This window comes from Juglans regia, chromosome 2 (genome assembly GCF_001411555.2).
Source record: "Juglans regia cultivar Chandler chromosome 2, Walnut 2.0, whole genome shotgun sequence".
Lineage (NCBI taxonomy): Eukaryota > Viridiplantae > Streptophyta > Magnoliopsida > Fagales > Juglandaceae > Juglans > Juglans regia.
This window is the reverse complement of record NC_049902.1, coordinates 31,719,408-31,742,094: the sequence shown is the minus strand read 5'-3', so window position 1 is coordinate 31,742,094 and position 22,687 is coordinate 31,719,408. Positions and strand designations below refer to the sequence as shown.

General features: G+C 35.8%; 2 protein-coding genes across 6 annotated transcripts; both read right to left on the bottom strand.

Moving 5' to 3' along the window:
• Positions 1-665: 665 nt before the first annotated feature.
• Positions 666-13,014, bottom strand: LOC109011569 (nucleoporin NUP152-like). Of its 5 annotated transcripts, none has more exons than XM_035687778.1 (10): positions 12,856-13,005; positions 12,698-12,763; positions 11,676-11,824; positions 6,755-6,842; positions 5,501-6,029; positions 4,859-4,933; positions 4,537-4,634; positions 3,437-3,562; positions 1,980-2,069; positions 666-1,080 (listed from the first exon to the last, which is right to left on the bottom strand). In XM_035687778.1, the coding sequence occupies exons 3-10, from the start codon at positions 11,804-11,806 to the stop codon at positions 949-951; spliced, it is 1,269 nt and encodes a 422-aa protein (XP_035543671.1). In that variant the 5' UTR covers positions 11,807-11,824; positions 12,698-12,763; positions 12,856-13,005; the 3' UTR covers positions 666-948. The 5 variants fall into 5 exon arrangements, with proteins under 5 accessions (XP_035543671.1, XP_035543674.1, XP_035543670.1 ...); XM_035687781.1 differs by having other exon boundaries at positions 11,676-11,777; XM_035687777.1 differs by lacking the exon at positions 12,698-12,763 and having other exon boundaries at positions 12,856-13,014.
• A 1,298-nt stretch (positions 13,015-14,312) lies between these two features.
• LOC109011565 (UDP-galactose/UDP-glucose transporter 2-like) lies at positions 14,313-17,889 on the bottom strand. Its single transcript, XM_018992824.2, has 7 exons — positions 17,286-17,889; positions 16,596-16,624; positions 16,290-16,491; positions 15,813-16,055; positions 15,603-15,704; positions 15,165-15,272; positions 14,313-14,777 (listed from the first exon to the last, which is right to left on the bottom strand). Exons 1-7 carry the CDS (start codon positions 17,409-17,411, stop codon positions 14,526-14,528), a joined length of 1,062 nt encoding a protein of 353 aa, XP_018848369.1. The 5' UTR covers positions 17,412-17,889; the 3' UTR covers positions 14,313-14,525.
• Between the last annotated feature and the right edge of the window lie 4,798 nt (positions 17,890-22,687).

Sequence of the window (22,687 nt, the reverse complement as noted above, 5' to 3'; positions counted from 1 at the left end):
TACAATTTTTTCAAACTTCTAATTAAAATACAATAAACGACAAAAAAAATTAAAACACAATAAACAATTCAAGGTTTTTAAATTTCAAAATAAAAATAATATTCTAACAATATTTTATTCAATTTTCAACTTCCATATCATATTATTTCAATTCAGCCTTAGTATAAGTCATTTCTAATAATGGTATGTAGATTTTGGTTTGTGTCAGAAAAAGGGGTGACTAGTCTCTAAAGAATGAGTCCTGTTAGATCTATAAATAAGTTATGTGATCATATACAAACTTAGCTAATAATGATGGATTATTTAAGGCACGTACGTTGTATGGGTTAGAGGTGTAGAGAATATTGTAAATATTACAATATTTATAAAATGATATGATCATTTTACCTTTGACGGTATATTGTGCCATTAAATATTGTGAGTACTATTCTTTTAGAAATAGTTACTTTATAAATGCAACCCTTTTATAACCCTTTTAAAGGATTTTGTGTATACCAGCCCGTTGACTCGCACACATGTCCTAATACTTTCTTTCTTTTTCGATGCATGCATAAAGTTGAGGTTCATAGCTAAATATTGTAGAAAGTACAGAACATGGTATTAACAAGGCTTTGACCAGAAAGAGACTGACAACAATTACATAACAAAATAGACCAAAATGATGATTGATGCACAAAATCCTCCAACAGTCCGCAAATATAGGTATTAGATTTAGGGCACAAATGAGCTCAAATTCCAATTTGGCAGCAAAAGATAATCCCTTTCATTCCTCTCTTATGGTATAAGTACAGTGGCCTCTTACTAGATACATTAATATCGAGCCTACCCAAAAAGTTTTTCCCCGCTTGGTCCTGGAGCCCCAAAAAGAAACTGGCTCAAAATTTAGAAGGAAATTATGAGGAAAAATAAGTGTCATCCATGTAAATAAGCTGTTGCTTATAGTTGTTTTCAAGATGCTGGAGCAAATTCTTGAATGGCCGTAGCCAGTTTATTTCGATCCTCAGCTGTTTTTGTCTTAATTAAGAAGGTACGTGCCACAACATTATTGTTATTGCCACCATTATTTCCATCACTATCACCCTACAAAAATCAAGAGAAACAAAACAATTTCATAATGCATGATATAAGTCACAATACAATAGCTTCAAGGACTACTGTATAAGATAGAACCACGGTATACGCAATCCAAATCATCTGTAACAGATAGGTCATTATTAGAAATTTCTTCAAACAGAAGCATGTGTTTCTACATATCTGTATATGTTATAAGATCACTAATAATACATGAGAAGTGTGCTACAGCCACAGAGATCTTACATAAGTAAACTCACAAACTGATATGATTTCATATGATACGTTACATCTATTTTACAATAAAAGTAGATTTACAATCTAACGTACCACATCAACGATTGTGGCAAAAGCATTTCTCTCATAATACATACATATATGAGTGTGACGGGGGGTGTGTGTGTAAAACAGTTAATATCAATATATTTGTGTCCTAAAGAGAGAATTGCAGAAAATGAATTCATATATTAAAGATAATGAATTTTGTTTGAGTGCAGTATTTAGAAATTATAGGCCCTGATAAAAATATTGGATCTTGAGCTCTTTTCTTTTTTAATGGGCAGATCTTTAACTCGATAATGAAAAAATAATGTATCCAAATGGGAAACAACCAGGAGAGAGGTAATAACTCCCAACAATTTTTTTTTTTTTTTGGTTTTGGATATGTAAGGTAAGAACTCCCAGCTACTTTTGTCTCCTTTCCTAGGAGCCAAATGCCGCCCAAAGCATTTTATGTCTAATTCCTTTATTAGGAAAAAAAGAGAGGAAAAGAAAGTCTCAATAGTGCTTGTTATTTTATCCTGAGTTCTATGACACTGCTTTCTGGTATTACTAGTGTAGGAAAACCACAGCTAAACTAAGTCAAAATGAAATAAAAATGTAAATATGCAGTTTTATCATGTTTTTACCGAAGTATGGAATATTGCAACAATGGAGTTCTTCTGCAAATTTGTCTTGATGCCAGGATATAGCAATGCATTAAGCAGCAGTCTCCCAACCTGCAAACAGTAGAGGTTACAGAAAGTTTAGGAAACAATAGTTTAAAGTTTTAAAGGACACATGCACACACCTTTAACAAAAACAACAATACAAACGATACCAACAACAAAATTACAAGGGAGAGAAAACAAGGGTTAAATCACAATAAAGAATCATTTTAGTTGTAACCACAAGGAGATGGGCTGACAGACTCTTTGGGCCTTTCAGAGACGGAAGTTCATTTTTTTTATCTTTCTACAAGGTCCTAATATCTCAGAATAATAACTCCTTCCCTTGGAGTATATGCCAGAGTCTAAGGAGCCTCTGAGAACAGCATTTTTTGCTTGGAAAACTTACTGGGGAAAAATCCTAGATAACCTAAGGAAACATCATATCATTGTGAGTTGTGACAGATTGATGTTGTATGTGCAAAAAATAGGGCATCTGTAGATCACCATCTACAGATTCTCTATCTCTCACAATTGCAGAAAATAGACCTTTTTGCCAATTGGAGAGGGTTATATGGCAGCCCACACAGTGTAGCGATGTGGAAGGTGGCCGTTAGCTGTCTAGAGGGGTGCATTTGGAGGGAGGAAAATGATAGAAATTTTGAGGATAGCCCCTATACATTTTTTTTATAAGTAATAAGAAAATTTTATTGACAAGTAAATAGGCATAGTCCAAGTACACAGGAAGTACACAAGAGAAAATACCTAAATACAAGCTAGGAACTACTAGAGAATAGGCTAAAAGCAAATCGTGAAGATTATCTCCATTCAATATAAGTTTTCTTGTATCATTTTCTATTTGTAGTTAGGTACTCCTCTTATAAACGTACCTGTGTACTTGGTTTATGCCTTTCAATAGAATCTTCAAAACAAAAAGGAGATGGGCTGGCAATAAATTTAATAATCGGAACTTCAAACTATAACAAGAAGATATATGCTCCTTGAATGGTGCAAAAGGCTCTTGAATTTTATAATCAAAATGCAGCTATATGGTTTAATGATATTTATTTCCTACTTTGGGGAGAGACGGGGGGAGAGAGAGAGAGAGAGAGACTTATCAAGACTACTAATTAGGTAATTCATATGACAAATCATAGCTCAACGTGATCCTAAGCTGAGAGTAATCTATACAGCATAAACTGTAGCATAAATCAACATTATGCAAAGGTTTCCCCTATTTATTTTGTGTCATAATTATGATTCAGGATTAGAGAAAAAGTGGACACATAAGTGGCCAAATTCCAAACTAACAGCTATGACGGGATGCATTCTCCCATTTTCAGATAAACTTTTCATGCTAAATTTAATATTTTTTATGAACAAAATTTAATATCATTTTGTTTTTAATATTTCAAACAAAATTATCTACGGAAACATACCTCATTTCTCACAATAATCGTTGGTTTGGATTCTTTAGTACCCTTGTCAACACCCTCTTTGCATTTAATGGAAAGCTGTCCCATGCCTTTATCTTTCCATGCATCTTTATCTGCTGGATCACTTGACTGGAGTAATTGAAGGACAAGAAAAACACAAAAATAAGGTCTAGGCAAACACTCGTAACTTGTAAGTGAGCAATAGCCAGATTCTTACTGGATCACTCATTCAATCCTCTCTTTGATTCTGCCATGAATCTTAATGGTTTTTTTTAAACAAGGCTTCTACCATCTGGGCCAAAGGCCACTGGCCCATAAATCTTACTGGTTACAGATACTGGATAAGTGTTTTTTTTTATAAGTAAAAGATCAATATTATATATATGAGTGAAATCAGATACTGGATAAGTTAATGTACAAGAACCATAAATGCAAAAATAAACGACGTTAACTAATCTTTTTTTTCATTGATAAACAATTTTTTTTTTTATAGGTATTGATAAACAAAATTTTATTGAGAATAAAGTAGACAAAGGCCCGAGTATACGACATTAACTAATCTAATCAATTTAAAGTAGATCTAGCCTGATGAATGGTCAATGGATGAGCTACTACGCCCTTAAATTGGGGCAGAACACTCAGCCCTAGCATACAAAAGCAAGATTGCATGCACAACAAGCATGCACTGTCTTGTTGTGTAGCTACTAACCTAGTAACGATTACAACAAAGTTCATTGATGAAACTGCCAACAAATGAAACAACAATTATCATTTGCACAATTTCAAAATGGCAATATCTATTCCTATCATTAAATGCATGCAGCAAGGAGACATATGACATATATGGTACGTATATTGCTCTTTTGAGTGAAAATATGGGTGAACAGCATTAATTAAAACCGAAAAAAGAAGAAAAAATATACAGATGCTGTATCTGCAAGATGATATCATAAAAGTTCTCACAATAAAATTCAATGGTCTTTAGACCTAATGGCATTGCCTTCTTGGTGAGAGAAGGAAATGAAATGAGGTTACCGAGCAATCCCATGTGGGAGTGTGACTTGTGTTTTTACCTATTAAAAACAGTTTTCACAGTTGAATACCTTCACATAAAGCTTGCACTTGACTTCATGAACTACAACTATGCCCTTCTCTTCTGACTTTTTAACAGATGGGCTGCTAGGCTGCTCCAACTCATTGTCTACAAAAGAGGAAAATTCCTTCCGTAGATCAGCAAAAGAGAAAAATTCATTGATGTCCGAAATATCGTCCACCAATAATTTCAAACCTTATTATTTAATTTAGTTAAAAAGTCTATACCCATCTCCACTAACTGTAACCAAGTTCTAGGATGGTAGTTTTAGAAACATAAAACTATTTTATTTGAATGAAGAAAAATAGAGTGAAAAAATTCCATTGTCTCACCACCATCTGCATCATCTGAAGCATCACAGTTTGTGGGAACTGAACTTTGAGCAACAGTGACCGAACTTTGATTCCCTGAAAGTAAAAAAGTAGCAAATCAAATGCACCTCAATCTCATCAAAGCAACTCATACAACTCTGTGCTAAAAATGGAACAGCTAATAGAGACAACTAGAAAAGTTCAGTCTGTATCGCTGAGCTTTTATCTAAGTTCTAACAGCTAATTTTCACTGATCAAATTGTTCATCACCACAAAGGTACTGGGTTTCAGGAACTCTTTGTGAAGTTCCAAGGGCACAAGGACTGGTTCACGGACTAAAGATAGACTTCAAATTTTCAACCAGTTCGAACTTTCTATTAAAATAAGTCATCATTTTAATGAGTATGTACCTTTACCCTGTGAAACTGAGGTCTAGTGGAGTTCTCTATGTGTTATAGTCCACTTTACCATCCCTGTATGGTCTAGTAACCTTTTTTTTTTCTGTTCAACAAGAATGTAGGTTTTTTCTACTAAGTTCAGGTTTCCACTTGAGTGAAACACATTTTGAGCACCAACTTTAACTTTAACATCATAAAGCTTCTAATATTAGTGCTTTTGTCAAAGATCATAGAAGATATTTCTTAAAATCAAATAAAATAATACCACCAAACAAGACAGGCTTTTGAATGTTTGAAAATACTCCAGAGCTCCATGAATTCGCAAAGTTTGCAGTTGGGCCAGCTGGAGTAAACCCAGGGGTCTGACTGTTTGAAAATACTCCAGAACTCAAATTTGAAAAGGTTGTGGGTGTGCCTGCTGGATTAGATCCAGTGGTTTGACTATTTGAAAACACTTTAGAGCTCAATGTGTTTGAAAAGGTTGTGTTTGTCCCTGCCGGAGTAGATCCAGGGGCTTCATTCTTTGGGAATGCTCCGAAGCTCAATGAAGTTGTGCTCACTGCAGGAAACCCAGAGGTTTGACAACTGGAGAATACTCCAGAACCCCATGATGGTGCAACGTTTGTAGTGGTGCCTGATGGATTAAACCCGGTTTTCTCCTGAGATAACTTCATCCCACTATTATTGCTTTCAAATGCCACTTTATTTTCAACAGCTTGAGCTTCCGACCTAGACAAGCTACCTCCTTTTGCTGCATTTGCTTTGAGCCAGTTGACAACATCACTGAACTTCTCCTAAAAAGAGATCAAATAGAAATATGTAACAGTTAATGACATCATAAAGATTTTTCCGTGCTTTATAGTGAAATAGAAGTAATATAATTGAAACATCATGGTCAGGTTTGAGTTAAGGAACCAGATTTAGGAAAAAAGTCTTTTCATCTATTACGTCGATATTCCCCCCACCCCCCCCAAAAAAAAAAAAACCAAAACAAATTAAAAGTAAAGAACTACTTTGATACTGGCTAGACAAAGTTATAACCAAGCTGCTCCTATTGTAACCATTTCCCTATATATATATATATATATATAGAGAGAGAGAGAGAGAGAGAGAGAGAGAGTATGCATATCCTAAGCAAAAAAAAAAAAACTGATAAAGATCGGGCAATAGAGCGACCAAGTCTACAAAAGAAGGGGTATAATTATTTTCAAATACAATTACATGCGTCCATTAGAACATGCATATAGCCATTTAAAGGGTTTGCCAAAAACATCACTAATCTGAAAAGTAGACATATATGTAATTACATTCATGTATTAACATAAAGTAAATCCAGTAAACAATACAAGATGAACCCTCAACATTATCTTTTGCAAAATATATCTTCTTCAGCCATCAAATGGGCAGGGGCCCAAAACATATTGAGATAGTTCAGATAACTATACTTGGCACAACTAAGGAATGCAAACAAAGAAATATATAACACTTTTCAAACAAAATAAAATTAGTTTGGAAATACCATAATGTTTGAAGCATGGGTTAGATAGTCCCGGACACCATCTTCCCAAAGTTCATCCGGGTGGTTCTTCATTTGTGCTTGCACCCAACTGTTCAAAATAGATATAACAAATCAGGCCTTGCAGTGGGAAAATAAAAATCGATCTGCAAGGTATATAAGATCAAGAACAATGATGGTCCAATTATTTTTTTTTTTTTTTTTTGATAAGTAATCAAGAAGTTTTATTCATAATAATAGGCAAAGCCCAAGTACACAGGAAGTATACATGTGAAATACCTATCTATAACTGTACAACGTAAGAAGAAAGTCATGAACATTGAGTCCATTACAAACAATAGCCCCCACCCAAGAAAATAAAGTTTTAAAGAAAAAACGTTTAAGCTCCTCCATTGTTCTCTCTTGGTTTTCGAAACTTCTATCATTTCGCTCCCGCCAAATACACCAACACATACATATAGGGACCATTTTCCATATTGCTGCAACTTGTGTGTTTCCACGAAGGCCTCTCCAGCATGATAGAAAATCCACCAATCTACCGGGCATAACCCATGATAAACCAAGTCCTGTAAAAAAATCAGCCCACAGGGTCCTAGCCACCTCACAATGTAGAAACAAATGATCAACAGATTCTCCATCTTTCTTGCACATATAACACCAATCTAATACCATTAATCGTCTTTTCCTTAGATTATTCGTGGTAAGAATTTTGTCCAAAGCTGCTGTCCAAACAAAAAAAGCTGCTTTTGAAGGAGCTTTGGTTTGCCATATGCTCTTCCATGGGAATGAGAGCCTGCCCTGATTCGATAAAACTATGTGAAATGACTTAACCGTGAATCTACCTTTTTTGGAAGGGCTCCAAAACATCATATCCATCGTACCCTCTGTCATACGTACTGAATACAAAGCTGCATAGAAATCCGAAATAACCTCCATCTCCCAATCATGGGCTGCCCTAATGAAGTCCACATTCCATTGAGGGGAGCCATTAGAAAAAGCCAAAATGTCCGCTATCGCTGCATCCTTTACTCGTGCTAACTCAAAAATGGCGGGAAAAGTGTCTTTAAGACAGTGTTCACCACACCATCTATCATACCAAAATCTTACGCGAGAGCCATCACCCACCCCAGTATGTGTATATCTCCTGAAAGTCTCCCACCCCTTCCTAATGTTTTTCCACAACCCTACCCCATATGGACCACGTACCTCTTTCGAGCACCAACCGCCCCATGCTTCCCCAACCTGTGCATCAATGACCGATTTCCATAAAGCCCCCCTTTCTTGTTGGTATCGCCACAACCATTTTCCCAATAAAGCTTGATTGAATTTAATCAAGTTATGAATACCCAATCCACCCCCAGAGACTGGAGTGCATACAGTGTTCCAATTGACCAAATGAAACTTTAACTCGTCCCCCAAACCACTCCACAAGAAATCACGTTGTAGCTTCTCAATACGTTTGGCAATCTTTACTGGGAGTGGGAAAAGAGACAAAAAGTAGGTGGGAAGGTTAGAAAGAGTACTTTTGATCAATGTAAGCCTGCCACCTTTGGATAAATACAATCTCTTCCAAGATGCCAGCCTACGCTCCACCTTTTCAACCACAGGATTCCAAATCTGCTTTGATTTGAAGGAGGCACCCAGTGGTAATCCAAGATACTGAAGGGGTAAAGAGGATACCTTACATCCCAAAAGAGAGGCTAGAGCAGCCACATCAGGAACATTCCCCACCGGCACCATCTCAGACTTTGACAGGTTAACTTTCAAACCCGAAACCACTTCGAAGCAAAGAAATAGGGCCTCAGAGATTGGATATTTCCAAGATTTGCTCCACAAAATATAAGAGTATCATCAGCAAACAACAAATGAGAAATATCAAGAGAGTCGAAATTACCATTCCCCACCGAGAAACCGTGGAGAAAACCACCTTCCTCAAGCCCTACAATCATCTTACTAAGGGCTTCCATGACAAATAGGAATAGTAATGGAGATAGCGGATCTCCCTGTCTCAACCCACGGGAGGAATCAAAGAAGCCCGCTGGAGAACCGTTCACCAAAATAGAGAATCGTACTGTTGAGATACAAAACTCTATCCATTTCATCCATCTCTCTCCAAAACCGCATCTTGCAAGTAAATAGAGTAGAAATTTCCAGTTAACATGATCATAGGCTTTTTCCATATCTAATTTGCAAAGTACCCCGGGTTCCCGAGATTTGAGGCGTCCATCCAAAACTTCATTTGCAATTAGAACCGAATCTAGAATTTGTCTACCTTTAACAAATGCGTTTTGTGGCTTCGAAATTAACTTTCCCATCACCGTATTCAGTCGATTTGCTAGTATTTTGGAGAGAATCTTGTAGACCCCTGTCACAAGGCTAATAGGACGATAATCACGAACATCCACTGACCCCACCTTTTTTGGTATGAGTGCTAAGAAGGTGGCATTGAGACTTCTTTCAAAACTAGCATAATAATGGAACTCTCGAAAAACCCGCATAAGATCTCCCTTAATCACCTCCCAACAGGTTTGAAAGAAACCCATAGTAAAACCATCAGGACCCGGGGCTTTATCACTAGCCATACCACGGACAACTTTGCATACTTCTTCCTCTTCAAAAGGCCTCTCCATCCACCCTGCACACTGTTGGTCTAAGACTGAGAATGTCAACCCATCTGCTAACGGTCTCCAAGATTGTTGTTCGGATAGAAGATGTTCATAATACTGTACCAAGTGCTCCTCAATACTTGGTTGATCCGAGAAAACTACACCATCAACCAACAAAGTATCTATAGCATTGACCCTCCGACGCGAATTAGCGACCCTATGAAAGAACTTTGTACATCTATCCCCCTCCTTAAGCCATAAAGCCCTGGATTTCTGTCTCCAAGAGGTCTCTTCCATTAGTAACACTCTTTCAAGATCTGTAACTAACTGTCTCTTGCGAACTTTTTCCGCTTCATTAAGAATTCTTGCCTCCTCCTCTCCCTCTAGGCCCTGTAACTCCTCCATAAGGGAACGTCGCTGTGATACAATATCGCCAAACACTTGTTCATTCCATAACTTCAAATCATATTTCAGCGCTTTTAATTTCCTTGCCAGAATGTGGCTTGGAGATCCTTGAAACTCATACGAAGACCACCATTGCCTGACCCTGTCTACAAAACCATCAGATTTAAGCCACATATTTTCAAATTTGAAATACCTTCTACCTCCTTGGATGCCTCCACAATCCAAAAGAATAGGGAAATGATCAGAACAAACTCTCGGTAATCGTCTTTGAATTACATCCGGAAAGTGTGATTCCCATTCTGAGGTTAACAAAAATCTATCAATTCTCGACCAAGAAGGGAGATCTCGAGTATTGGACCAAGTATATAAGCCTCCCGTTATTGGAATATCCATAAGCTCCTGTTCTAAAATAAAATCAGAGAATTCCCTCATAGCGGGAGTTATGTGGGATGTACCTGATCGTTCACTTGGGAAGCGAGATACGTTGAAGTCTCCACCTATACAGGTTGGTACATCCCACCAACTAATGATTCCAGCCAACTCTTCCCACAATAAGCTTCTTTCTGAGTCAACATTAGGACCGTATACACCTGCAAAAGCCCAACGAAAGCCATCTTCTACATTTACAAAGGAGCATGCCACAGTGAATTCACCCACACATTCCTCTACTCTTTCCACCACTCTTTTATCGAACATGATAAGAACACCACCCGAGGCACATTTGGAAGGTAGATACGACCATCCAACATGATGCCCTCTCCACAAGCTACGAATTATTTGCCTTGTAATTAATTCTATTTTGGTCTCTTGTAAGCAAATGATATCACCCTGCCATTGTGGGCTTTCTCCCGTGAAGGGCTCGAAAGCCACTGGGCCGTTGTCAACCATCGATGGCTCGGCGCCGTCAGCCTCAGGGATTGCCTCCGGCGACAATTGCGACGAAATTTTAGTGCCAGAAGTGTTCTCGGTTACAGAAGAAGATGCGTTTCAGAGGGGTATGCCATCGGGAGATTCTTTGACTCATGGGGTGACACAGAAGGATGCGATGGACCACTCTGGGTTGCCTCCACTCATCACGACGGCTTTAATGATGTCGCCGGCGTCTATGGAAGTTTTGAGACAGCTCGAAGCTTCAGAGGTGGCCACTGGGTTCTCATCGGAAGGATCGGTGTCCTCTGGTTTGGGACAGAAGGGTGCGACGGTCCCCTCTGGGCTGCCTCCAGCCATCGCGATGGTGCTAAAGGCATCGTCGGAGTCTGTAGAAGCTGCTATTCCGCAAGAGGTCACAGAGGAGAGGATGGGTGAGCTGTTGGGTGGGTCGAAACACTGTGAAAATTCACAGAACTTGACAGAGATGTTGTCTGGGCCATCCCTGTCACCTTCAAATGCACATACACTATGTAAGGAGCTGAAACCTTCTTCAGATGCCGTGAAATCCAAGTTGGAGGATCATCATAGTGCGGGTAGCTTGGGTAATCCAGAGGACAGTGCATTGGAAGGTATTCTAGTAGTTTGTGAGTCTAAAAATGGAGTGGTGAGGGGTAGGTGCACTGCTGAGGGGTTAGAACCCACTCCTCTGAACTCTTTTCATCCTAGGGTCTCAAGTTGGGTAATCCAAAAAGCCATGGAAATCAAACATATTGTTGGGACTGGAGTCGTCCCAACCCTCTTGAGGCGCCACCTCCATTTGGGTTGGGCCTGGCTTGATGGTCCAATTATTAACAACAGGAAATACAACTTCAGAGAACCAATAGAACATGGAAGTACTTAAGAACATAAAAAAGGATATCAAGACATGATAACATAAAAACCTAGAAATAGCAAATTTGCAGAATAGGAACAGACTACATGATGACATGATAAATGCCATTGTCAAAGGGGAGAAAAAAAAGACAGATAGAAGAATGGTGCACCTTGCAAATTGGGTATTGAGAGCTCTCACGTGCTGCCAAGATGAGTTCGCCCGTTGCATGTCCAATGGAGCAGTTGCTGCCAACTGTTGAGATGGTTCTGCCCTGTGAGCATCAAAGGCAGATCCTGCCATTACTCTTTTATTCCGAAACTGTATCAAATTTAAACGAGAAGAACCATTATAAGCCTCCAAACAGTTGGACACATAAATACATAAGAAGGAGACAGGCCAACACAAACCATCCGCATTAAAAAAAATAGAAAAGACACTTTTTTCTGAACACCAAGTTTCACAGCCAACCTCTAACAATCCTTTTCGTTTTTCCTAGGGAAGATAAAATCACCAGCATTTCTTTTAGAGCTCCAGCAGACATTGTGCTCATTTTGCAAGTGAATGGAAGATTCTAACAATTGAACAGTTAAAAAAGCCCATTTCAAGAGAGGAATATCCATTGCCATGGCAATCTTTTCGGCAACCATTTCAATAAAGCTTTCTCATCTTCTTAAAACCTACGGTATTTTCAAGAGCTCGTGAGTCGTGACGACAGCCTGAATTGCATGGTAAAGCGATGTTCGGCTGTTCGGGCATTTCATCCAAAAAGTAAAAATTCACTAAGCTCTCTCTCTCTCTCCCCGCCCCCCCCCCAAAAAAACAAAGACAAAAAAAAAACACCCCGATATTGGACATTTGCAGTTCTACATATTCTATTAGAAAATAAGTCTCCACCAACACTCCAACCTAGACATTTGTTACAAAAATCAAATCAAATATTTAAAAATTATCAACAACACGGTAAAAGGACTTTTATAATCTAAATTCAAGTTAAGAAGAATGAACTAATTTTCAACAACCGGATAAACTTTAGGTGAAGCACCAAAATTGTACTACCGTCTAGTTTCACTTTTCACTTCCCTCAAAAGAATTCAATATGAACACTGCTTTCGAAGCCTTCTACACCAAAGCTAACCAAATAAAAAGCAAAAAACGTGAAATTTTCACGTTTCATATTGCTCGAGTACTTACTATTTAGTACACAAATTCGAACTCGATCAGAATTTTCGTACGGTGGTCAGCTGAACAGATAATAGTCTCCTACCCCAAATAGATTTAAAAACTTAAAAAAATAGGGATTTTCGGGGTAAGAAAAAAGAGGAGGGAGAGAGCAAAGTACGGATACTCACGGCCGTCTCATTGGTGTCGGGGTTCGATTCGGATACACCGAAACGTTTCGTTCCTTTCATGATTGTCTATGGAGTTCTTCCAAAAGCGCAAGGGGTAGCAGAAAGGAGAGATTTTAGGGTTTCTTTCAAAAATGTCTGCTTTTGTTTCAGGCGTGTTAAAAGGGAAGACAGGAAGAGGTTCTCTCTCTCTCTCTTCAATTTTTTGGAGCCGTTGGATCAGGTGGGGAACGAACTTTCAATTGAGGCCGTTAGATAGGGTCGTCATGACGGCTAAGATCGGTGCACATGGGCAACGTGCTGCTGCAATATTTTATGTTTTTAAGTTTTAACATGGATGCCCGTTGCTAATGGGGCCACTGCCGTTACCAAAAATGAACAATATGGGCCAGTGTCTGGAATGCGTCTTGGGCCTAAAACCATAAGAAGTACTAAAGTTTTTACCCGGTTTGAAATATACGTATGAAAAACTCTAGCTGCAGTCGCCTCGCGCATATGCGGGCGGGGTAAACGGATCCTACATGGCGTAAATAAAAAGGCACCCCGAAAACTAAACAAGGATTTCTTACCAAGCCAACCAAGACAATGACCCTGAAGACTAAACGCAGAAGACCCACGTTTTTCCCAATTTTTTTTTTACTTTCTTTCAACAATCAAAGCACAACGTGAAGTAAGAAGATCAGCCCATTTCAATTTTTTCACTTTTCTGCAGAGCTCATTCGGAAATTTGAAGAACAAGCCAACATTTTCATCTTTTTCCCATTTCTTTTTCTTCTTCTTCTTCAAATAAAATATAACGGCTGACGTGGGAGGGCAGACTACCCACCGTTTGCAAGGGTCAACTGCCTCTAGAAGAATTGTATAGGTATATATGGTTTTAAACTAATGTTAGATACAGTAATGATTTATGCAAGCGCCGTGTATTTCTTCTGAAAAAGAGTGGGATCCATTATTAAAAAATTTAGTTTTTCATGTGAATTCTATATTTTCTTCATTTTTTCAAAAGGAGTGTATGACACTTGCACACTTCATGATTACAAATATCATTTCTCTATAACTTTTAGGTTAGACTTTAGGGTCTGATAAAATAAAAACTGCCTTAAAACTTAGGGTGGAAGGATATTGAAAAGTTGAAAGTTTTTGAGAAAGTTTCCAACTTGCTTGCTATGTAAAATTCAATTAATCCAAAATGCATTTGTTGTAGTTGAGAGTTGCCAAAAGACGAAAGATGACAAATGGGTTACGAAAAACTGATGCATGATGATGTTATAATTCATAGAAGATTGATTAATCCATAAAATCTTGTTCGAATGACACCCGGCAGATGGAGGAAAATGCCCATCCATCTTCGTTGTGTCGACTTCGTTGTTTTGTCTCGACAAAAGACAATTCCCCCCTCTTTACACTCTTGTCCTTGGCCATTGTTTTGAAGATTTGGTTCATGGTATTTAAGTAAGAAATTCAGGAAACTCCCAACTGTTAAATCATTCAGTTTCCATAATATCTAATGTGAATAATCTCATTCCTCACCATATCAACCTACATCACGTGTTGGTAAAATATATATTTCTGCTTTCTCTTATCCCTGTGCCTTTTCTAGGAACCTCGATTAACAAATTGCAAAATAATAAAAGAAAAACCAGAATAAAAGAGATTAACATCTACGTTGATCTTCAGACTAAAAGATTTTTCTCTTCCTCTACACTCTCTCCATTTTCTTGCAGGCTATTGTCTACTTTGCTGGAGGGTTTTCCCTGCTTTGTGGATGCCACTGCACTCCTACCTGGAAGTTTGTTGTCAGGCAACATCTTCAGAATGATTCCCATGGCTATGAGCAACAGCCCTGTCCCATGCTGTTCAGTTAATGGCTTTGTAAATATCATGTATGATAGCAACAGAGTGACTGCCTTTCTAGCAGTTGTTACCTGAATGCCAGCATCAATCAGAATTCCAATGGTTAATTTAGTGAAAAATGCTCTAATGACATCATATGATGCATAGAAGGCAATTCCATGATGATCAAAGACGTTCCAGTAAATATGTCACGGAATTTCAGCAATAAAGTTCTGAAAAAAGGCTCATAACTACTATAATTTATAGAAGGCTAGAGACGCCCTCAGTACAGACAACAGAACTAGATGCACCCATTCAAGTGGCATTAAAAGATATATATATGCTTAATTCAAATCCTGTATCAAAGTGGCTGCGACATTCCCCAACGATCTTAAGTGATTCCTCTATAATAACCTGGAACAATAACATGATATAATCGACAGACAGAGATGCAGTTTGGAGGAAGAATATATATTTACCATGGCAGTGGTGGCAGCCCCAAAAATGGCAATGAGCGATAAAACAGACACTTGCCCAATGAATGTCGCCATGGCTTCAAACACCAACACCCCATAGACATAAGGATGCTGCAGTTCATTAACAAAACGTTACAAAGACAATCCAACAAGGAGAAAAAGAAAAAATAATGACACTTACCGTTAGAAAGTTAACCATGAAAAATGAAGAACAAAGGAAGGTACCAATCATATATCAGATTCTATTCAATGTCTAATGTTATTATAAAGAATTCTAACCAATTCCTAATCTTGAATAACTAATAACCCTCTTAATTCAGAAGTAAATAAACTACTAAAGTGAACAGCAGTTAAATCATCAATTCCTGCGACGAAATTATAGAGCACGCATACGCAATTAAAATGGTAAAAGCTATCTGTAAGGTACGGGCTTGTTCTTACCTCTGAACAAGAATTCCAAGCCTTAACCAGCTCTCCTGTTAGGATCATTGGTGGAACCAAGAAAGGCAACCCCACAACAGTTGAGCAGAATAACATCTCCGTCTGTCAGTAGAATAATAAGAAAATATTATAGTTAAAAACAAAAATTCCTTTTTTTTTTTAAAGATTGATTCACTTTTGCTTTCATAAACCTCAGGGTCTATAAGTCACCTGTGTGGTATCGGGATTCATGGTAAAAATTGCTTCTTGCAAATTTCCCAAGAAGGCATCCATGATTAGAGCACCCATTATCATTACAACACCAGCAATGCTAAAATTAGGAGACGTATGGGCGTCTGCTAAGGTGAAAAGGATCAGACCAATTACTAGAAGCATCGCAGAGATGTATTCATGAGCTGGATATTTCCTTCTCAAGCCAGGAATGAAGGAACCCATTATCATGACCGGCAGAACCTGAATTTTCACAATCACAGACACACATGTAAGAAAATAGAGATGCCAACATAGATTAGCTATGTTACTATTCCAATATCGAAGTCTATAAAAAACTGATTTTCCAGAGTTATAGCAAAAACGAAATTAAATCAATAACAAATGTGGAAGCCAAAAACTATTATTGCAACAAATTCAGTCAATCCTCTGCTTACAATAGGTAAACTTTAAAAGACAGATTCCATCACTGTTTACCTTTGTGGATTTGAACATTATCTGTGCCGGATAGTTAAGAAATGCCAAAGACCCTTTAGTTAATCCATGTGAACCCATAAGAACAGCAGAGAGTTTCACATACGTCCTCCAAGGGTTCACCATTTGCTTGGTGGTGAATCCTTGTAAGTATATGAGTATCAGGTAGACAAATCCTTGCACAAAGGTGAAATACCAACCATAGCTGAAACCAAGAGAGTAAGTAATAAACGTAGAATTGACACATTGACAAAGTTGAATTGATGCACGAAAAAATCAAATTGGCAAATGGAAGGAATACAAGATTACCTGAATTGGAGCCGATTGTACACGAATTCCTGGGATCACCCAAAATAGTATGTCAGTGCTCAGAGAAGAAAAAAAGTTTGGAGAGAAAAAAAAAACACACACACACACACACACGAAACTATCCAAATTATTTGCTATTCAGAAGATGAGATTAACAGCGGATAAAACCAATAAAACAGTAGCCCTAGAACATAGAAATGAAGATTATTCAAAAGGCAGGGTACAAGATAGCTCTGACGACACTCTTCACAAAATTTGTAGCGCATACCGAATTTGAGAAATTGCGCGGAAGGCTAAAGTGCAAAAAGCGTTTCATCTCTAATTTGTTTGCAGGGGAAACGTGGGAAAAGAAGGGAATTTAGATATTAGATTCTAAAATTCCCCATCAGTTGAAACCCAAGAATACAAAAACAAGTAAACAATCACTCAGATGGATAGATTGGCATCTTTAGAATCCAAAGCAACATGAAATTATAATCTGTTTTGATCTTTTAGTCCAAAATGCGTGTTCTCTTTTCCCACGTAATCTCGGCAATCAAACAGAGGGTACCCAAAATGAAAGAGAGTAGATACCCATCAAAATAAACCTAAAACAACCAAAAATCATCACAACCCGACTCAAATGCGAAAGCATTTTGAGTGAGGGCGAGAGAGAATTAATAAGAAAAAGTCAACGAATAATAAACAAACCTCGCAAATGCCATTAACAAGGTAGCCAAAGAAGAACCCAGAAGAGCAAATGAGGAATTGCTTCCATATAGGCCGGTCTGAGAGGGAAATCCCAAAGAGGGACCTGGCTCGGTCTTCGTTCTTCATTCTCTTTCCTCCGCGAACCCTGACCGTCCGATCGTTCCACGAACCCAAAAGTAAGGCTGATACAAGCAAAATCGGATAAAGCAGGCCTAGCAGAACAGCTTGTCTTAGCGTTGCATGGTGTTTTCCATGGGGAAAAAAAACCGAGGAAGAAGAAGAACAGAGAAAGCGGTAGGTTTATCACATCACGAAGTATCGAAGGTGAGGGGAACAAAACCTTTTCAGATGATGCCTGCCTCTAGAAACCGAAAGAGACGAACAAAGAGGCGTTTGGAAATTGGCAGCCGGCTTTGAGGCTTGAAAGCCGGGAGGTTCGCGATTTAGACGAAGCAATGCAATTTGGAGGCATCCCGCGTGGTTGACTTACTACTAATCTATAAACTATCTAGACTTTTTCTTAAAACAATAATGTTAGGCACAGCTGAACCGCGCAGGATAATGCCATGTTTTCTACTCCATTGGCGTCATTTCTGTTCACCATTCGCTACATCTTAGCACTGAGTTTGGTAACATTTTACCACCATTTTAGTTTAGTTACCTTTTTTGGTACCATTCAAGTCCTTGGACTCGTTTCTCAAAATCAATTAGTATAATTGAGTGTGAGATCATGATCTTTCAAAACATAGAATTATTATAATTGCGTGTGAGATCATGATCTTTCAAAACATAAAAATTTTCGTTTGAATTTAGAAATGAGTTGAGATAATTTGTGAATAATAATAAGATAAATTAAAATGAGTTAAAGTTATTTTTGAATTCAAACGGGAATATTAACTAGATCTTATATGTTTAAAAACTTAAAAGGATAACTTATCTTTTCAAATAAATTCTAGATTAATAAAATTCTTGAACAAGACTTGTTGAAGGAAATGCATTTTTTACCATTTTTTTTGTATTGAGATCAAAGGAATATGTAAGTCAATTTCAACGACATATGATTCAATCCTTATTCCTTGTTTGGAGAAGAATAATGAAATGCTTATTCATTCTATGTTTTTTCTTATCTTCAATTGTATCGATGTAATGTGATTTAATTTACATGATTAACAAATAAATAAATAAACCATTTAAAGCATCGTTATAATTAGATACCCCAAATTAAAAATGAACAATAACAATGATCAAAATTAAAATGAGTAAATTTACATGATTATTTCATTTTTATTATATTATTTTTGCATGAAATTATCAATTAGCCGTTATATCTACTTTATTTTTTAAAATAATAAATTTAATAGTTAATTGATGTTCTCACATAATTAAATTAAAATAAGTGTGAAAGTATTAAATTTGGTCTTAAAAATTAAGAATAATGATAGATATAATTTTAGGATATGCAAGTTCAAGTATAATCTATTTAAAATGTATTTACTTTTTTTAAAATGTGTGAGCATAACTTATACGCTGCAAATAGCTTGTTTTTTGAAAATTAATATAATGATTAACTACAAAGCATAACTTATACGCTGCAAATATCATTTTTTGGAAATAAATATAATGATTAACTACACTAACACTACACAACTAAAATATAAAATAAAGCGTAATATGTAATGTGTGTATACGTAAGGGCCCCGCATTCTATATTTGGGACCAAGTGCATGTTCGCGAGTAGGTGAGATCACCTATTTGGACTCTTTCTATTATGGCGCCACGTGTTAAGATGACGAACTAATCAGGGAATTGAACTTGTTTGCCAAATGCGAATTGTCCGGCGGATGCGGCCGAATTATAAGGGAACTGTTATGTAAATTGACGTGGATTAGATTTTTATTTTATAATAAATATAATTTTATAATATAATGTATTATATTTTATAAATTTATTTGTATATAATTATTTTATGATTAAAATATTTTAATAAAATAATGTTATTTTTATATGATATTTTATAATAATATTTTTTATTTTAAAATATAATTATGAAATACGTTATAAAAAGTAATGTCTGTTTATGATTTTTCATTTTATTAAGGTCAAAATTCAAACTACGGCTTGTCACGGACGTACCAAGTGCCAACTACGGCTTTCTTGAGAATTGTGAAGTTATTTCCCATACTAAATATTTTATAAATCAATAAAAAAAATTTACAAATAAATTTATTCCAAAAATAATACTTTTTTATTATTGGTGAAAAACAAAAAGATCCAAATAACGTGCTTCGGTTTGTAAGTCAGAGTATTACCGTTGAATTGGTCATCTTATTCTTTAAATTTTAATTAATATATAATTTTTTTACTTTTAATTAATTATTTAAAATTTAAAATTTATATTAAATTAGTCATTACACTATTTATAATAATAAAATATTATTATTTTTAATTATTTATATTTTTTAATTAATTTTTATTTTATTTTCATAATCTTCAATAACTTTCAACAAATTATATTCATTTTTATTTTTACAATCTAATAATCTATAATATAATAATCTCATATGTATATATATGGTAAAATTTCATATGAATAAAAATCTTATATTTATAATATAATAATCTAAAAAAATACTTTTTGACTTATTATAATTCTTTTCATATTTAAAAAGAATAATGAATGAATTTACTGTAATTTATAATTTAGATGAAAATAATTTAACTAATTCAATGTGAAATAAATATAGATGATATTTATTAAATTTAAAAATAAAAAAGTATTTAGCTAATCCAATTTCAATATTCTTAGGATCGGTTTTATTCGATTCTCTCATTTTGAAATCCCAAAGCTTATTCAATTGAATTTTGTTACCCTTTTATATTGTTCTTCTGGGGCAGTCTGGATTGTTCATTACGCTGTGGGACGAGATACAGACTTTCTGTTTCCCTGGTGACTGAATTTGAAGTCATTAGCAAGCTATCAAAATATGTTCCAACCACAAATAATTTTTATAAAAATAAATATATAAACTGACATAACTTTATGTGACATATTAGATTGTAAAATTAAGGTAGATCTAATAATGTATCATATGAAGTCATGTTAATTTATAAATTTAATTTTGTGGCTATAGTAATATTTTTCAAAAGAAAAATTAATATTTAATTTTCATATTGTTTTAGGATGTTTTGATCCGTGCTTGTACTTGCGAAAGTGATAGGAAACATTAAAAATGTGTAAAAAAAGAATAGTCATCTTTGTTTATGTGCTTGGAATGATTAGGTCCTTGTGTAAAGGTCCCGTCTCTTGAACCCTTTTCAAGCGAGTGGAATCTTGTCCCACTGCTCTATCTCGACTTGTAAGTTTTTATGATTGTTAGTGTTGGGGATACACTCAAGGATATATAGTTTATTGAGATTTTTTTATTGTTGTTACGAAAGCAATGAGGCCTACTTTTGAATAGATATCAATATTTTGGGTACGAAAACTTATTTTCAGAGTACTTTAAGCATAGTAGAAATTTATGAATAATAATAAAATAATTTGTGAATAATAATAAAATAACTTGTGAATAATAATAAAATAATTTGAATTAAAATTTTTATAGAATTTTAAAAAATGAGAGAAAACAAATTGAATAAAAAATTATAAAGTTAAGAGATGGTTAGAATATAATTTTTTAATATAATTTTATTTTGAGATTTGAAAAAATTGAATTATTTTTTATATTTTATTTGAGTGTGAGAAAGATGTAATGATTAGATAACGACTAGATAAAAATTTTGAAAATTTGAAATTTTAAAATTGAAAATATTTATATTTAAATAATGTTTAAGGCTCCGTCTGATTCTCAAACTCAGTTAAGTTTAGTTTAATTTTAAGTTGAATCTAACATCCAAACACTCAATTATCAAATTACTAAACTCAACCCAACTCAAAACCTTCTTACACGTGGGACCCACAACCTTTTTCAGCTTAAAACATCTTTATACGTGAGACTCACAATCTTTTTTAATTTTCTATAGAAAGTACTAAACTCATCTTAACATACAAACATACTTTAAACTCAGTTTAGATGGACTCCACATAACTCTTTTCACTACTAAACTCACTACCAATCATAAAGAATTTAATTCAACTGAGTTTAGCTCAACATTCAAACACAATCAATGTTGATATAAGATGAGATGGTTTCAAAGGTTTGTAAAACGAAACCAAAATATGTTTGTAGAAAAAATTGATTCCTTTTAGCCAACATGGTCTATTTATTTTGTGAACACAGAGATATGCTGTTAATTAAGACAAGTTTATAAAATGTAAACATATATTAGAGCTGATGTCGTTTTCAAATCATTTGCATGAAGATCATTAAAGCTATATCTTTATGCTTTCATTTATTTAGTTAATTTCTTCGTCCATGCTCTACCAAACGACAAAACAGAATCTAAAGTTCTATATATCCATTCTATATGTATTGTTTGAATGCATAGTATAAGGGGATTTTCCCTGTTAGTGGGTCTGAGAGAAGCAACTAAGAGAATAAGAAAATAATGTTTAGGTCAAAACAAATAGACCATTTGGCCCGGCTTGCAGGTAGACTCTCCTAGACGCAACCCCCATGTGGGAAGCGTAATGCAGGGGGATGGGACTTGTTGTCCTAAAGATCCCTCGAATAGCGTCAAACCCTTTAGTACATGTCCACATGAACGAGCGGGAAGTAAGGGGACCCTCAATCCTCTGAAAATGTGACATCGACGGACCACCGAGGACACCAGCAGAGTAAGGCAAATCGGATAATCACGCTGCATTAATGACACCACTACCCAAGCTACACGTTACATTAATGGCATCATTATCTGATCTGCACTCCACATTAATGATGTCGTCACAGATGCACTCCGCATTAAAGGACTCTGAAAACATAAACAGTAAAAGAGACATGGGCTCCATCGGAGCTGGCACGATTTGTCCTCCCAAACTCTCGGTATAAATAGCAATCCTCAAGTACAAGAATGATATCTGGTCTCTAGACCCTCATTATATACAAACTTTTAAAATATTATACTAACTTTGGTATCAGAGACTCTCCGCCTCTAAGGTTGCCCTCTCTCAACTTCTTTCTTCTTCGTTTTCACAGGCTCAGCTTTAAAGACCTGAGTCAAACGCATACGAAACACGACATTAACACGTATCATATACTAAGAGAAATACTTTAGTCATTAAGGAATTTTATAAAAATAAATTCACAAACTGACGAGAATTGATATGGTATGTCAAATTATAAACTAGATATAACGTATCACATATAGTCAAACCAATTTATAAGTTTACTTTTGTGATTTTTTTTTTATGGCTGTAACACTTCTCCCATACAAATATAGTTTCTTTAATTAACTACTATCAG